The sequence below is a fragment of the Phyllopteryx taeniolatus genome, chromosome 15 (assembly GCF_024500385.1).
Source record: "Phyllopteryx taeniolatus isolate TA_2022b chromosome 15, UOR_Ptae_1.2, whole genome shotgun sequence".
NCBI lineage: Eukaryota > Metazoa > Chordata > Actinopteri > Syngnathiformes > Syngnathidae > Phyllopteryx > Phyllopteryx taeniolatus.
In genome coordinates this window covers 16,105,304-16,122,756 of record NC_084516.1, presented here as the reverse complement: position 1 = coordinate 16,122,756, position 17,453 = coordinate 16,105,304, and the positions used below count along the sequence as shown (strand labels likewise).

The 17,453-nt window shown below is 42.4% G+C and overlaps 1 protein-coding gene across 5 annotated transcripts in view; it reads left to right on the top strand.

The window, feature by feature from the left end:
* Positions 1-17,453, top strand: part of nup214 (nucleoporin 214) — a 47,795-nt gene that overhangs the window by 25,296 nt on the left and 5,046 nt on the right. For 4 of the 5 annotated variants that reach the window (XM_061799384.1, XM_061799385.1, XM_061799383.1 and 1 more), the window contains 9 exons: positions 2,591-2,699; positions 4,329-4,401; positions 6,727-6,796; positions 6,951-7,035; positions 8,925-8,977; positions 9,935-11,392; positions 12,596-12,660; positions 12,731-12,905; positions 14,072-14,224. In XM_061799384.1, coding sequence (XP_061655368.1) covers positions 2,591-2,699; positions 4,329-4,401; positions 6,727-6,796; positions 6,951-7,035; positions 8,925-8,977; positions 9,935-11,392; positions 12,596-12,660; positions 12,731-12,905; positions 14,072-14,224 — 2,241 coding nt within the window. Of the gene's footprint in view, positions 1-2,590; positions 2,700-4,328; positions 4,402-6,726; positions 6,797-6,950; positions 7,036-8,924; positions 8,978-9,934; positions 11,393-12,595; positions 12,661-12,730; positions 12,906-14,071; positions 14,225-17,453 lie in introns of those variants that run through there. The other variant, XR_009792075.1, reaches the window with a different exon arrangement.

Genomic DNA, 17,453 nt, shown 5'->3' with positions numbered 1-17,453 from the left:
AATATGTCAAGGATCAAGAATTATATATTATTTATTTACACACCCTATTTCTTGTCTTCCGGAGACTCGCCTGTTTTGAGGGGGTGATCTCGTCTTGTTCAAGTGAACGACTGTATGCCCAGCTTTCATTAGTGTTGCAACTTGCACAGAGCTCAAAGTGTGAGAGGGGGGGGGGGGGGAAAGCAAGCACCCATAAAGGCAAAAGCATTTTTACCCATGGAGTCAAAACTTCATACACTGTACTGTTTGCATGTGGCACAGGGATACCAAACACAACCCTAGGGTTGGAGGGTTGGGACTGAGTCTTAGCCGAGAAGCCTTAACGACGTGGGCCCAAGTAAAACTACCTAGTCATCAACCAGGACTAGGGCCGAACTGTTTGGGAAAATACTCTTACGCGTGATTGCAACTTAGCATGCAATATTTCGGGAGGAAGTTTATCTTCAGCATTATTCACTAAACACAAGAAATAAATTATTCTATAGTATGACCAACCCAGCATTGGATACAGCCAACAGATAAACAACTCTTTCCTGTAGGCCACGCCTAAATGTTATGATGAATAGTGAAGAACAAATCTTTATTTTACTATTGTTCAAAAAAAGTTTTTAAAAACTTTTCATCACAGGAGAATATTGACTTAATTCAACTTCATGCCTTGTAAAAATGTATTGCTGTATAATGATGCTGTTGTCAGTCGCACTGCTGTCAGTTTCAGCCGAGGATAGAGATAAAGTCGAGTGACAGTTTTCATCACTAAGATGTGCGTATAAAAGAGGTTTGAATGGTGAACTATATTAAATGTTAATTAATGTTCTTATCAATTAAAGTACAAGGGTTGAGATGATTCACTTGTTATTCGATAATCATCAAGAAGGATTTTAAGGACTTTATATAGAATTTGATCAAATTCAAACTTTTTAGTTGAAGATAAATATCCATCCATCCATTTTCTGTACCACTTCTCCTCACTAGGGTCGCGGGCGTGCTGGAGCCTGCCCCAGCTATCTTCGGGCAAGAGGCGGAGTACACCCTGAACTGGTCGCCAGCCAATCGCAGGGCACATATAAACAAACAACCATTCGCACTAACATTCACACATACGGGCAATTTAGAGTCTTCAATCAACCTGCCCCGCATGTTTTTGGGATGTGGGAGGAAAGCGGAGTACCCGGAGAAAACCCACGCAGGCACGAGGAAAACATGCAAACTCCACACAGGCAAGGCCGGGATTTGAACCTCGGCCCTCAGAACTGTGAGCCAGATGTGCTAACTAGTTGTCCACCAATCCACCAAGATAAATATTGATATTCTAAATCTTTTGTGGTAAATATTAGTAGGCTAACTTTAGCTGTTAGATAATTGTAGCAGATTACAAAAGCAGGACAAAGTCGTCTAAATTACATAAGGGAGAGTGGGTGTGACTGTGTATGTCGTGGGCCCCCAAATGACTTACTTGCTACGTAAAGTCCTGCTTCGAGCCAGCGCCGCTGCCGCCGCTCGGCATGTCAACCGAAGTGGGATTAGCGGCTCGTGGATTGAAGAAGAAAGCAGCTAGCTAGCTGTGAGAACTAAAGTGAATTGCAGGACACGTTGACCATTGACACTTCAATCGTATGTTGTGATGATAAATATGCGTGCTTCAATTGGGCGCCAAGCGGCATCAGGTCTTGTCTTCCCCGATGTGCCACTCCCCGCAGCTGGGAAAGAGCCTGATTGAGCCTGACTGCTTAGCCAGGAGCGGCTGGACGGCGGATTGAAGCATTTTATGAAGCGGGGGGAAAACTAGAATGTGAATGAATGAGCGCGCTCAGGCAATTTTTATTTACCAGGATGTCAAAAGCGGGCAATATTCGCTTTGGGACATTCTGTTTCAGTTAGCCATTGGCGAGGAGGAGAACGGGCAGCGCGAACCCTGCAACCCCCACAACGTCGCCGAGCAGTCAAGTTTGTGCTGCTCATCAGAACCTAATGCTGTTAGCAAATGTAAATCTTTGCATCCAACAAACCTTGATCCAGCTCTGCTTAACTTTTTGCTTTGATGCAATGTTTTACCCCTTAGCGTCCAGACTGCAAATGAATGGTACTTATTTGAAGCCATCACTGGCCAATTTTACAATATTCCCATGATAGTGCTTTCGTATAGAATGCCGGCTAAACTCCGGCCATGTCTTAAAAGTGGCTCTGGATCTTCGGGCAGTCTTAGCGGCCAAGTCATGAGCGGAGACTTGTGTGGGAGCGATTATTGTGTAAATTAGCCCCTTTGTTGCAGAATAGTGGGGCAGAAGTGCCTGCTCACACACTGTTTTTTTTTTTTTTTTTCCCCCCCTAAATTTCACACTTTACGGGTTGGCAGGCCCTCCAGACACCCAACTCTTTGTATTTAAACAATTGAAAAATTCAGTTTTCCATAATTATCCGTTAAATCTCCTTTAAATCCACTAACGTGGCAATGCTTGTTCCAGTCACCGGGGGGCGACAGAGCATTCCATGCAAAACAAGCCTTGGCTCATGGCAGCCTCACTTTCTCAATGTTTGTTTTCGAGCTCTTTTTAAAGAAACAAAACTAAAACATTTGTTTTTGTTGCAGGCGTTAGCACCTCCTTGACAGAGTCCGCCTTAAAAACCGTACCCCAAGTGGTCAACGTCCAGGAGCTGAAGGACAAAGGGGCTCCTGTGTCAACTCTCGCCACTATCAGGTATTCTCCTTTTACACTCAACGTGATCTGCACACAAGCAATTTGAATTTAAAGCAAATGTTCTCCTCACCACACTAAGACACTGCTCAGTTAACTTTAAGCACATGATGTAATCATCGCGCTGCATCATGCCTTGTATCCATTTGGATGCATGCCTGTTGGTGAACAGACACTCAGCCTTGACCTTGGTAATGATAGCATTCCCATATTTGTATTATTATTTTGCACAGTGAAAGGAGGTAAAAGAGGTACTACAGGACGACATTCACCAAAGACTCATCAATATGTTGAGGGTTTTAATAAAACTCGTCTCCATATGGACATTGGGTTAAGGATGGATGGGCATTGGATTAAATTTCCAAAAAATAGAAAAAAAACAACTTCTTTTGATGTTTTAAGTATGTTTCAATAACCTTTAAAGTATTTATTTGCACTTATGCATTATTCACATGTATACATTCTTAATTATATTTCATGAATTACATGTTTAAATATAAAAACCAATTCAATTATTGTAAAATTACAACCTTATTCGTGCAATACAAAAACATTGACAAACCCTAAAATATTTATAAACCGTTATTTTATACCTACTGTAAATGTACCACAAAGTATAATCCCAAAACAGTTTATCATTTCAAATTCATTTTACAGCATTACCCTTAAAAAGAAATGGCATACAGATGAAGTGATTTAAATGTTCTCATAATTTCTTCCGCTAACAACCCAGGCTAGGCTTGGCTCCTCCCTGACAGACAAAGGTCTTTTCTCAGTCTAGATCTATCACTTCAACATGCTTCCCTGTCACCAGTTTACAACTTTCCGATTAGATAGTGCTTTGGCAGCCAAAGGTTTCCACCAAGAGTTTTTCAGCAAATAGCTCGGGATAGGTTCCGCAAAACCGCAAGTAGGTGAATTTGTGAATATTGAACTTGCGAATATGCGAGGGATTACTGCAGTACCACTTTTTTCAAATTAATTTTTTTCATATTTCAACTATCTTTTGGTGATATTGCAACTTCTCATAAAATTACATCTTTTTCTCGTAGCATTGCGATAACCTTTTATATACGTTTTTATACCTTTTACCTCAACTATTGTAAAACACAACTTTGTTCTCCTAAAATGACTGCCTTTTTCTTGTCCTAAAACCATTTTATTCTGATAAAATGGAAACTTCTCATGAAGAAAAAAAGTTGCGACTGTCAAAAATCTTGTTGCAAAATTACAACTTTTTTCTCGTAATATGAAGAAATAAAGCGAGTGCCCGTAAAGGCAATAAAACCATTTTCACTTGTGGAAGCAGCACTTCATACACTGTGTGTGTACGGCACATACACACACACACACACACACTAGACAACTTTGTTTTAAAATTCTAACAAAAAGTGCCCAAAAGATGAGCATTGCATCAATATCCCAATATTTATAGACCTGAATGTATAGTGGAGAAGCAAAAGCACTTAATTGACCTTGGCTTTTTGTCCGTTTTACCGCAACCAAGTCTTTTGGCCCAAAACCTCCATTGACAGTCGCTTAAAGATAGCTTTTGGTAGACCAGACAGACCAGGAGTGTAATTGTTCACATAGAAAAACTCTTACATGTGCCTTTTCTGTTCTCTTTTGCAGTTCATCAACAACAGACCCAGCAGCTGTGCCCCTGCAGGTTCCTGCTCCAACTGCATCCATCCTGCCCAAACGAGTGAGAAAAAACAATTAGAATAGTGGCCCAGGGTGTTTATTTACTCAACTGCAGATGGGGGAGGCCTTTATGTACAACATTTATTGATTAAAATTAAACAATATCATCAGTGTATTACAATTTGTCCAGTGGAACTAACAAGTCTTGCAGCCCCCACACCCCACCCACCCAACATGCACATGGATGCCTGCAACACTGTCGAGTCACGTCACGCTAATTGTTGTTAAATGGTCCACATAGAACCTTTACAATTGCGCAAGGAACTCGTTTGCAATATGTGGTCAGCTTCCATGCCATCAGAGATACTGTTTTCATGGTTTTGTGTTGCTGTTTGGTTAGTGAAAAAGGTTGAACTTAATGTCTCTTTTTTTTTTTTTTTTTTTAAGGTAGTGGGGGGCCTCGTTTATTTACAGTGGGTACGTAAAGTATTCAGACCCCCTTAATTTTTTTCACTCTGTTCTATTGCAGTCATTTGCTAAAATCATTTCATTCATTTTCTTCATTAATGTACACCCCATATTGACAGAAAAAAAACAATTGTTGAAATTGTTGTAGATTTCTAAATAAAAAAAACAAAAAACTGAAATATCACACAGCCATAAGTATTCAGACCCTTTGCTTAGTATTTAGTAGAAGCACCCTTTTGAGCTAATACAGCCATGAGTATTTTTGGGAATAATGCAACAAGATTTTCATACCTGGATTTGGGGATCCTCTGCCATTCCTCCTTGCAGATCCTCTCCAGTTCTGTCAGGTTCGATGGTGAACGTTGGTGGACAGCCATTTTCAGGTATCTCTCGAGATGCTCAATTGGGTTTAATTCAGGGCTCTAGATGGGCCATTCAAGAACGGTCCCAGAGTTGTTCTGAAGCCACTCCTTCGTTATTTTAGCTGTGTGCTTAGGGTCATTGTCTCGTTGGAAGTTGAACCTTCGGCCCAGTCTGAGGTCCTGAGCACTCTGGAGAAGGTTTTCGTCCAGGGTATCCCTGTACTTGGCCGCATTCATCTTTCCTTCGATCACAACCAGTCGTCCTGTCCCTGCAGCTGAAAAACACCCCCAACAGCATGATGCTGCCACCACCATGCGTCACTGTTGGGACTGTATTGGACAGGTGATGAGCAGTGCCTGGTTTTCTCCACACATACCGCTTAGAATTAAGGCCAAAAAGATCTATCTTGGTCTCATCAGACCAGAGAGTCTTATTTCTCACCATCTTGGAGTGCTTCAGGTGTTTTTTTTAGCAAACTCCATGCAGGGTTTCATGTGTCTTGCACTGAGGAGAGGCTTCCGTCGGGCCACTCTGCCATAAAGGCCCGACTGGTGGAGGGCTGCAGTAATGGTTGACTTTCTAGAACCTTCTCCCATCTCCCGACTGCATCTCTGGAGCTCAGCCACAGTGATCTTTGGGTTCTTCTTTACCTCTCTCACCAAAGCTCTTCTCCCCCGATTGCTCAGTTTGGCCAGACGGCCAGCTCTGGGAAGGGTTCTGGTCGTCCCAAACTATCTTCCAATTAAGGATTATGGAGGCTACTGTGCTCTTGGGTCCCTTAAGTGCAGCAGAATTTTTTTTGTAACCTTGGCCAGATCTGTGCTTTGCCACAATTCTGTGTTCTGAGCTCTTCAGGCAGTTCCTTTGACCTCATGATTCTCATTTGCTCTGACATGCACTGTGAGCTGTTAGGTCTTATATAGACAGGTGTGTTGTTTTCCTTATCAAGTCCAATCAGTATAATCAAAAACAGATGGACTCCAATAAAGGTGTAGAACCATCTCAAGGATGATCAGAAGAAATGGACAGCACCCGAGTTAAATAAGAGTGTCACAGCAAAGGGTCTGAATACTTATGACTGTGTGATATTTCAGTTTTTCTTTTTTAATAAATCTGGAAAGATTTAAACAATTCTGTTTTTTCCATCAATATGGGGTGCTGTGTGTGTACGTTAATGAGGGAAAAAATGAACTTAAATGATTTTAGCAAATGGCTGCAATACAACAATAAAGAGTGACAAATTTAAGGGGCTCTGAATACTTTGTGTACCCACTGTAAGTGGAGGCACCAGGCGACTTACGGCGTCTATTCCATTTATTTTTTTAGGAAACACACAACATAATTATAATTAACCATCACCATCAAACTTTGATGTGCTTCAATACATTATTTTAGGCCCTTTAGTGGTGACAGAGCAATGTTATAAAAAGCAAATCTCTTATCATTTATTGGGGGATAACTTTTAAGGCTCTGGCCACATATTTAAAGAAAGGTATATGTAACCAAAGCAATCCACCATATTCTTCAATGTCATTGGTAAAACATTGTTCTGCAGAATCCAGTCATTGGTGTGCAAAAGCCAACCATGGAAAGCACAAGCGCTCCACAAGCGAACTTCATGTTTGGTGAGTCCAGACTGCACATAAATGTGCAATTTTGTATTTGTATTTCCTGTTTTTGTTGCAAATGGACAGGACGACAATTCTCGATAAGTACTGACCTTATATTGTAATGCCACATTGGGATGATAACATTTTATTTTATTTTATTTTTTTTCAGGTCAGTTTACCAAAGCTGACACAGCCGTTGCTCCTACTAGCTCAGCTGAGTTGAATATCAGCAAAGGTTTCTCCTTCACTTCAACGTAAGTCCTCTCGGGAATAAAAATATTACAATCTAATATTTCTATTTAAAATATATACAATAAAATTTGTTTTAAAGGATTTATCGTTAAATAGCTATTTTATATTTATCAGGGCTCGAGACTGCATCCAAAATGGTCGCATATGCGACCCTTTTTTCAGTGTGTGCAAGTAAAGATTTTGCGAGTGCATGTTTTAATGCTCCTTGAACACAGTCTCACTATATAAAGACATGGTGGTTGAAAGTTGCCATCTTTTTCACTGCTTTGGTCAGTCTCCTCCACCTACACGCTGTCCTTTCTGAAGATAATGTAGATAGAGCGTCGTCACGTTATTATGAACGGCGAACGTGCGCACACGCGCGCATTCAGCTCCCTCAGCATGACGCGAGCAAGCCTCACGTGCTGGAGCAGTCGCGAGCTGGAGAGTCGGTGCTCGCGGAAGGTCCCTTCCATCGTCGGGCGAGGAGGTGTCGCTGACAAGAGCGCAGATAGCACTGTTACCCACTCTGATTCATAATGTCATTGATCCATCCCCCCCACTTTTTAGCCACACCTTCCTGAACCCAGATGTCCAACTCTGCAAGGCAGACCAATCTTACAAGCCCGACATGAAACTCACGTTATCTGCTTCTCACATAACACTACCTGTACAGTTATGTTTTTTTGTACGTTTGTAAGGGTGAGAAGCGCTGGAATCACGCAACTGTGGCCTTACATATCGCAAGCTTTACAAATCTCAGTGGAAATTGTACACACCGTCACCGTGTCTCACTCCCCACACTGTAAAACAAGAGGTGTGTGCTCAACTTAAAATTAAGAAGCAATTTACACTGATGTGTGTGTGTGTGTGTGTGTGTGTGTGTGTGTGTGTACACGTACGTACGTACGTGTGTGCACGTGTGAGCGAGATTAGCACGTACCCCAAGAAATCCATGTTTTACACTTGTGATAAAATAGGGCTAATGTGGGATAATATGCACAGCCAAAATTACAAAACCTCTGCAATTTACCAGAAGGTGTTTTCTCAAGTTAGAAGTGGGCTGAAATATCCACGTTTGGGCAGACAGTGCCAGACAAATGAACGCTTTTGTTTTTCTTCGTATAAATGTAAACACGAGTCGCGCGCCCTTGCCTTCAATGGCAACGACGACCTTCCCAACATGGTCGCCACATAGGCACATCGATTAGGGCTGGCTTATGTAGTGTTCGTACCAATGCCAGGGAAGCCCTCTAGAAGATGGTGTGTGCGGTCATGTGACTTCATTGTGTAGTTTGATTGGTGAACTCGACTCAAACATCACTCGCGCTCAAATTGGATTGGAGCCAACAGCGCCCAGTGCGGAAGTCAAAGTAGTCTAAACAGATAAGTCGCGCACGAAATAGTTGCTAAATACGCAATAATTGTTAAATAGAAGTAGCCAGCGGAATTTAGATTATTGTAACGGATTAAAAGTACCGTTTCTTTTTAACATAAATACTCGAGTAAAAGTAAAAGTGTGCCGTATTAAAACTACTTTGACAAGTACAATTCATCCAAAATCCTACTTAAGTAAATGAGCGAGTGACTACCCACCTCTGTATAAATTCACTCACACACACACACACACACACACATATATATCATGCATGGTCATGCTGTACCTTCCCAAAAATGGGTGCGGCCAAATCATGTACTGGTCTGACCAACTGGAAAAAGTGCGACCAGTGCAAAAGTTAGTGTAGAGCCCTGTTTATATGGTAGAGCCCTGTCTATACATATGATTTGAGACTTTTTTTTTTTGTGTGCGTCTTTTTCCGAAATAAGTATTCTGGGTATCAAAGTAAAACAGTAAAATATAATTTCCCTTGGAGGCTAATTTATGATTCTAACAATTGTTTTTCTTTTCCAGCCCATCAAGCTTCAGTTTTTCATCAGTCACTCCAGCAGCTGGAATACCACCAGGTAAAGAGCTTCATGTGTTATAGAAGACATATTATGCTTTTTTTTTCCCCCCACAATTTCAAACATTTCCAAGGTGTCTTAATAACGTGTCTGTCATCGAAATACCTCAAGGATCAAGAATTATAGCACAATTAATATCCACTTTTAACAGCTTGACTGAAATATGCTTGTTTTGAGTGAGCGGGCCTTACACATGCAATTCGCCCTGCAGTAGAGATTCTGCAGAGTATGGATTCTGTTGTCATGCCAACGAGAGATGGATCGAAGAGGTGGCTACTTGTTGAGCCCCAAGCATGTTGTAGTTTTATGTGTGGAGGCAGCACTTAATTACCAAGGCGCCAAATGACACTTGAACTTGTGTGCGGATCCGTGCATGTGGATCACGCAGAAGACATTGGCCATCCACAAATACCCCGTCCCCCATGTTGACAACTTCGCCGAACAGCGGCTTATGCCGTCTCATCTGTGCAGCCAACAAAACTCAATGCATCTCTGCTTACTTTTTCAATGGCAAATCTTTACGAAGTCTAGCTGCATGAGTGTCGAACCTCACTGTAGGGGCGGGTTTTTTGTAAATTTGATGGTTTCTGATGTCACAATTAGTCAAAATTCAGAAAGGTTTTTTGTAAATTTGATGGTTTCTGATGTCGCAATTAGTCAAAATTCAGAAATGCTCACTTTTTCAGAGAAAGGCAGCGAACAAAAATGTACTTGTTTTTTTAATGTCACTCTCGATGGGTGGGCAGGCACTCCATGGTAGGGTTTGCACAGTGTGCTGGTATTAAAATTAGGGTTGGGAACAATAAACCGATGCGACAGGATATCTGTTCGTACAGTGACCAAGTCAGAGTTTTGGCATCATGACAACATGACTTTCAGAAGACCAAATGTTTGTATACAAACAAGTAAAAAGTAAATTTTCCATAACGTCCTGTTTTATATTCCTTGTTTCTTTAGTGAAGGATATGAGTGAGTTCTCCTTTGTTGGAAATGGCAAGATGATATTTGGTCAGACCGTAGAGGAGCCATCAAAGTCCTCCTCGGCTGCCCTAACTGCTGCTGCGTCGGCCACACAGCCTCCATCAACGGAAACCCCCATACCCGTTTCTACAATAGCTTCTGCCAGGATACAACCTCAGCCCCCTAAAACAACCGCAGGAGAAACTTTAGGCAGTTTCTCCGGGCTACGTGTTGGTCAAGGAGAAGACGCTAAAGATTCCCCTGCCAAATCGACCCCTGCAAACAGCGCTTTCACATTTGGAGGGACTGGAATTGGCAAAGGAACGGTGCAGTTCAGTTTTGGCGGCGATCGAAACTCCGCTGGAGACTCTCTTGAAACCGACTTATCCAAGTCTAGTAGTTTGTTCAAACCTCCAGAGACCACCCCCAAGCTGACCTTCTGCGTGAGCGCGTCCAACACCCCTGCCTCGGGGATGCAGACATCTTTCAGCAGCCTCCTTGCGGCCGCCGAACCAACGGAAGACCTCAAACCAGTCCTGCAACCTTCAGATCTCCCATCGCCGCCTGAAAAAAGCTCTTCTCCAGAGCCTTCTGTCATGGGTGTCACACCGTTAGAAACACCCAAGCCTTCACCAGATGCGCCCGCCATTAAAGAGCCTGATGCTGTTCCGGATGTTCCCGCTTCAGTCTCAGCAGCGGAGGCAACCCCACCGGCTCCAGCAGTCATCGTGGCAGACGCTAACCTGAGTGTCACATCGGTTGCCCCTGTGGTTCCCGTCTCCCAAGTAGCCCCAGCGGCATTCCAGGTGTCCACTCCTGAGAAGCCCGGGTCCATTTTCACTCAGCCCACGACGAGTGATAGGAGCTCTCCCGCTGTGACTGCAGCCGTAAACGCGACTGCTGCCCCTGAGGCTGCTGTCCCCACGGCGGCTGACACCGCGAGTGCTGCCCCCTCTGCCGGCACCGTCACGGATGGCAACCCCGCTTTTTCAGTCGCTTCTACCACCAGTGTTGCCACTGTGTTCGGACAACCTGCCGCAACCCCTGCGGTCTCCACAGCCCCCTCAGCGTTTGGCTCGTCCACCTTCGGCACATCAACTGCAGGCGGATTCGGCAAGTCAGTTTTCGGTCAACCGAGCGCCTTTGGCCAGCCCACCAGCAACACAGCAACGGCCGGTGGCTTCTCCTTTGGACAGTCCGCATTCGGCGCAAGCACCAGTGCCGCCACCACCGGAGGAGGCAGTCTTTTCGGAGCATCCACACCGAGCAACGCCAGTTCCTTTTCTTTCGGCACGAGCACAAATGCCAACACATCCAGCAGCACTGGCACCGGACTGTTTGGACAGAGCACCACCTCCGCATTCGGACAGAGCTCCACGTTTGGACAAGGGTCTCTATTTGGGAGCAACACCACCACATCCTCCTCTACAGGATTCAGCTTTGGTCAGCCATCAGGTAGGTTTAGTCTCTCTCTCTGATTTTGTTAGGGCCTCTTAAAATTGCTGTATTATTATTCCATTAAATTGACTGGCTTTTTAAGGGCATCAGCATACCCCGAAACAAACAAACCAATTTTTGCACATGCCTACTACATTCCATGGAAAATGTATTTGGGGTTTCTCTAACACAACCACCACAAACTCACTCAGAAGCGCAGTCATTAAAAAAGTTACCCCCAACACCAGTTTCACTGATCAACAAATTGGTTGGACATGTCTTAAAAAAACAGCAGGCCCAAAAAAGTCTGAAGGTTCCCATGCCCAAAATTGTACAGTAAGTCTGACATTTTGAGCAAATTTCAGTGTTTGTGCTTTAAACTACTAGGAAATTCGGGCAAATGAGCCTCAATCAAAGGTTTCCTTGACATTTGGGTAATGATACATTTGAAAGCTTATTTGCATACGCTATCTAATGTGGAACGAGCATGGCATTAAAGTTTGACGATAATTTGGAGGATTCGCCAAGAAAAAGGGAGTTCGAGGTCAAGTTCCTCGCTGCTCGCAGTTTAAGTTGGGGCCTGAGCACCAGGCACTGTAAAGGTCCTCTTGGAATCGCTGTTTTATTGTTATGTCAATAAATTAATTGCCTTTTTGTGGGCCATTTTGTTTTTAAGCTTGCTTACTTCAAGCATATTTTGACAAATTCCTACTATAGAATAGGCCCCAATCAGAAGCAGGTATTGTTGACAGGTGGGGGACACAAAACATATTTGCCTACGGGATCGCACGTGGGTAGAGCACTGCGTCAAAATTTTATGATCATTTTGAGGATTCTCGAAAAGTTCTTCAAAACAAAAAAAAACCCCATTCTCCAACACCAGTTTCACTGATCTCTACTGACGAATTTAAAGAAACCATACCTGCAAGTATACAGCAAGTGAGCATTTTGGGTGAATTCCAGCGCACGAAATCCTATGAGGTAATTTGACCAAAAGGAGCCAAATCAGAAGCAGGTAGAGTAGACAGATTGGCGTGAAGCTTTTTTGCACATGTCAGCTGAACTGAGTGGAATGTTGTAAAAGTCTGATCATTTGGCGGCTTCACCATGAAAATGAGGCTGCAAAGGCCTGTTCATTTCTGCTGTAATTATCTTGTTGCTGTGTTGGGCATAAATAAAGGTGTTCTTTGATCAACTTAAAAAAAAGTTTCTGACCTACAGGTTTTGGATCCTCTCCTTCATCTGGGTTTGGCCAGCAAGCCAACACGGGGAGTGTATTTGGAAGGGTATCATTTTTTTCTGTCTTTCAAGAACCATATTTTTCGAACTGCACAGTGAGTATGACTTCTCTCTCAGCTGCAGCAGCCGTCGAGCGGAGGTCTGTTCGGTTCCAACGCCACCAGTGCAGCAGGTTCACCAGGCGGCAGCCTCTTCAGCGGCCTGGGAGGCAAGCCGAGTGAAGACGCCGCCAACAAGAATCCATTTGGTCTGACTGCTTCCCCTGGAGGGTTTGGGCAACCTACTCAGACTGGTATGACCAGTGCTGTCAAATGTTACACGGAACGGAATTTACGGCTGTAAAACTGATTGTGCCGGATATTGGGACAAAAAAAAATCCTGCGCCTGACATTACCGGCGCGACCACATTGAACAGCTGCTTGGTGCACACTATTTTATTACCCCCCCCCCCGCTGCAAAGCCACGGAGACAAAAGTTCTCTTTGCATCCAGTGTCAACACATTTTAAGTCACTAATCATTGCCTCCGTGGTAGCCAGGACGAGCAGTGGATCAGTGTGGACTATGTCAAAGCCATGCTAATTACTAAGCTATTGTTATATGCAGTCGCAAAACATCGAAATAAGTGATTTGGTGATACAGCACACTTATCACATAGGTCTGGGTGGAACCACATTTTCGTGGAGAGTAACCAATTTTGAACAATAAATAACAGGACGTCTACACAGGGCGTCTTAGTACGTCACTGCACACGTCAATTCAGAATGTGGGCAGGTTAAAGGTATATATTATTATTAATAACAATAATAAATATTTGTAATATAAGATAACCTTTATTCGTCCCACAATGGGGGAAATTGCATTGTTTCAGCAGCAATTGGGGATATAGGAAATATAAATATGTAATATAAATAGCATGCAAGAGAAGATGTACAAGAAGTACATTGCACAAAATGGAAACCAACACTATTGTCCATATATAAATTATCCAATTCAATCTATCAGCAATGGTATTAGTTTACAAAATAGTGCAGTTGTAGTAGTAATGGTTTTAATTTTGACATTTGAGATCTTATTAATGTGATGTAATGGACTTTTTTTCTTTTTTTTTTGTTAGCGTTGTTGAAAAAAGAATTGGCAAAAGCGATTTAATCCATAGATATATTTTTGATGATGGCACGTCGAAATCTCATAGACTGGTACTTTGATTCAGGCTGCAAGTGCGTCCACCATGAGAAGGTTGATGTAATACAGACATTAAAATGACAAACATTGAAGCCTTAGTTGATTAACGATTATGACTGTCCCACCGTAATATTCTTGACAAAATTTTGAAAATATGGAAATTCAGACAAATTTGGACAAATTGTTCAGGAGGTGAATTTTTGTGGGTTGGTAGCTCTGTGTGAGGCACTGCCCCATTAGTAGGACACCTTGAAAGTTAAATTGTTTTTCCGCAGGTACCCCCAGTCTCTTTGGTAGTACTGTAGCCAAACCAATGGGATTTGGACAGGCCTCCTTTGGGGAACAGAAACCCAGCGGGACCTTCAGTTCTGGTGCGGGGACTGTTGCTTCCCAGGGCTTTGGATCCTTCGCCAGCCCAACAAAACCAGGTACTGTAAGAAGTATTTATTGTGTGTGTGTGTGTGTGTGTGTGTGTGTGTCATCAGGCATTTTATCTACTGCAGGATGAAGGCCTCTTCTTCACGTTTCCAACTACTACTGCAGTTTGCAATTTGTTGCCAGTGTATTCCAGTGTGTTTAATAATTTCCTCTATCCATCTCCAATTCCAATAAAGTTGGGACGTTATGGTAAACATAAATAAAAACACAATACAATGATTTGCAACTCATGTTGAACCTATATTAAATTTAATTCACTAAAAAGACAAGATATTTAATGTTCAAACTGAGAAACTTTATTGTTTTTAGCAAATAATCATTAACTTATCATTTTATGGCTGCAACACGTTCCAAAAAAGCTGGGACAGGTGGGAAAAAAGACTGAGAAAGTTGAGGAATGCTCATCAAACACCTGTTTGGAACATCCCACTGGTGAGCAGGCTAATTGGCAACAGGTGGGTGCCATGACTAGGTATAAAAGGAGCTTCCCTGAATTGCTCAGTCATTCACAAGCAAAGATGGGGCAAGGTTCACCTCTTTGTGAACAAGTGCGTGAGAAAATAGTCCAACGGTTTAAGGACAATGTTCCTCAACGTACAATTGCAAGGAATTTAGGGATTTCATCATCTACGGTCCATAATATCATCAAAAGGTTCAGAGAATCTGGAGAAATCACTGCATGTAAGCGGCAAGGATGAAAACCAACATTGAATGCCCGTGACCTTCGATCCCTTAGGCGGCACTGCATCAAAAACCGACATCAATGTGTATAGGATATCACCACGTGGGCTCAGGAACACTTCCAAAAACCAATGTCAGTAAATACAGTTCGGCGCTACATCCGTAAGTGCAACTTGAAACTCTACTATGCAAAGCAAAAGCCATTTATCAACAACACCCAGAAACGCCGCCGGCTTCTCTGGGCCCGAGCTCATCTAAGATGGACTGATGCAAAGTGGAAAAGTGTTCCGTGGTCCGACGAGTCCGCATTTCAAATTGTTTTTGGAAATTGTGGACATCGTGTCCTCCGGGCCAAAGAGGAAAAGAACCATCCGGACTGTTATGGACGCAAAGTTCAAAAGCCAGCATCTGTGATGGTATGGGGCTGTGTTAGTGCCAATGGCATGGGTAACTTACACATCTGTGAAGGCACCCTTAATGCTGAAAGGTACATACAGGTTTTGGAGAAACACATGCTGCCATCCAAGCAACGTCTTTTTCATGTACTCCCCTGCTTATTACATCAAGACAATGCCAAACCACATTCTGCATGTGTTACAACAGCGTGGCTTCGTAGTAAAAGAGTGCGGGTACTAGACTGGCCTGCCTGCAGTCCAGACCTGTCTCCCATTGAAAATGTGTGGTGCATTGTGAAGCGTAAAATACGACAACGGAGACCCCGGACTGTTGAACAGCTGAAGCTGTACATCAACCAAGAATGGAAACAAATTCCACCTCCAAAGCTTCAACAATTGGTGTCCTCAGTTCCCCAACGTTTATTGAATGTCGTTAAAAGAAAAGGTGATGTAACACAGTGGTAAACATGACCCTGTCCCAGCTTTTTTGGAACCTGTTGCAGCCATAAAATGATAAGTTAATGATTATTTGCTAAAAACAAAGTTTTCAAGTAAATATAGGTTGAACATGATTTGCAAATCATTGTGTTCTGTTTTTATTTATATTTAACACAACGTCCCAACTTCATTGGAATTGGGGTTGTACTTTTAGGTCTTCGCCGTGGCCGCTTTGTGCCCAGTGGTATCCAATTGATAGTTTCTGTGGTCCACATTTTGTCAGCTCTTAGAGCAACGTGACCAGCCCATTACCATTTAAGCCTTTTGATTTTTTTTTTTTAATGACCTCAGTAACTCGTGTCTGCTGACTTATCCAACTGCATCTTGTCACGAATGCTTATTTTCAACATTTGGCGTTCCATGTTCCTTTGGGTTACACGGGACGGGGCCTTTGCATAAATTTGGCATTCATAGTCAAGTTTCACTACCGTAAGTGAGGACTGGTAAATACATTGATGGAAAACTTTTCTTTTCAAGAAAATGGGACGATCGTTCTTGAATATACCACGAAGCCTTCCATAAGCCTGCCAGGCAAGGTTTATGCGGCGTTCAACTTCAGTGCTTCTATTTCCATCCATTGTTACAAGTTGGCCTAAATAGTTGTCGACGGGGTCTAGGACATAGTTGTTCATTTTGACATCTTTTTGTGGACAGTAACGATTGAATATGACCGTTTTTTATTTGTTCATTTTGGCACCTGAGGAACTGCTTTCTAAGTCTTAATTCCTGAATACGACGCTGTAGTTGTTCAGCATCGTAGTAGCATAAAATGTCGTCCGCAAAACAAAGATGGCTCAAATAAACGCCGTTAATTTTTAGTCCTTTTTTCCCCAATTGAGCTTTTAAAACATTTCTTTAAGGCAAGCTGTAAATAGCTTCGGAGATAATATATATATAAAATGTGTGTGTGTATCATTTTACACTTACATTATGTGAGTCCGGGATATATGTGTCATGGAAACAATGAGTCCTAACCCGGCAACAATGAGTTCCTGCAATTTATAAGCGTGGATTACAGATATAGTAACTCTCCACTATATCACGGTTCTTGCTTCGCAGTGATTTTAGAGGCATTTGAAGTGCTCATTCCATTTATTTTATTTATTTATTTATTTTTTTAGAAAATCACGCAGAGATGCAGCCACTTGTCATGTTGATAGTAAAAGGCAGCAGCAGAATCTTGTGATGTGGCTATTTTGCAGTATCTCTCTGTAAATAGGCTATATTCTGACAATACCACACGACAGTGGCATCCTTGCGTCGCTTTCTATAGTTACAGAAAAATTCCAATATTCCTGAACCAAAAACTTCTTGGCTGGAATAAATAAACCATGAATTCTGTTGTTAGGATTCATTCAATTGAGCAGATACTCTTTTTTTTAATTTTTCTTTTTAAGAACAATTAAAAACAAGTTACATTCTGGTGATGCTTCATGATCATCGAACCGTCATGGTGTTGCCTTTGTTGCCTTTCTTGCGTGAAATTCAGTATTTACCAACCGATAAGTTTGGTTGAGAAAGCATAAATTTGGTTCTTGAGTTTAATTCACTTGAGCAAATATTGATTAAATCAAAACACAAAAGCGAAAGCATGGTTTCTTTGCTCCTAGCATTTGTACAATGTGTTTTTGACACAATATAATTT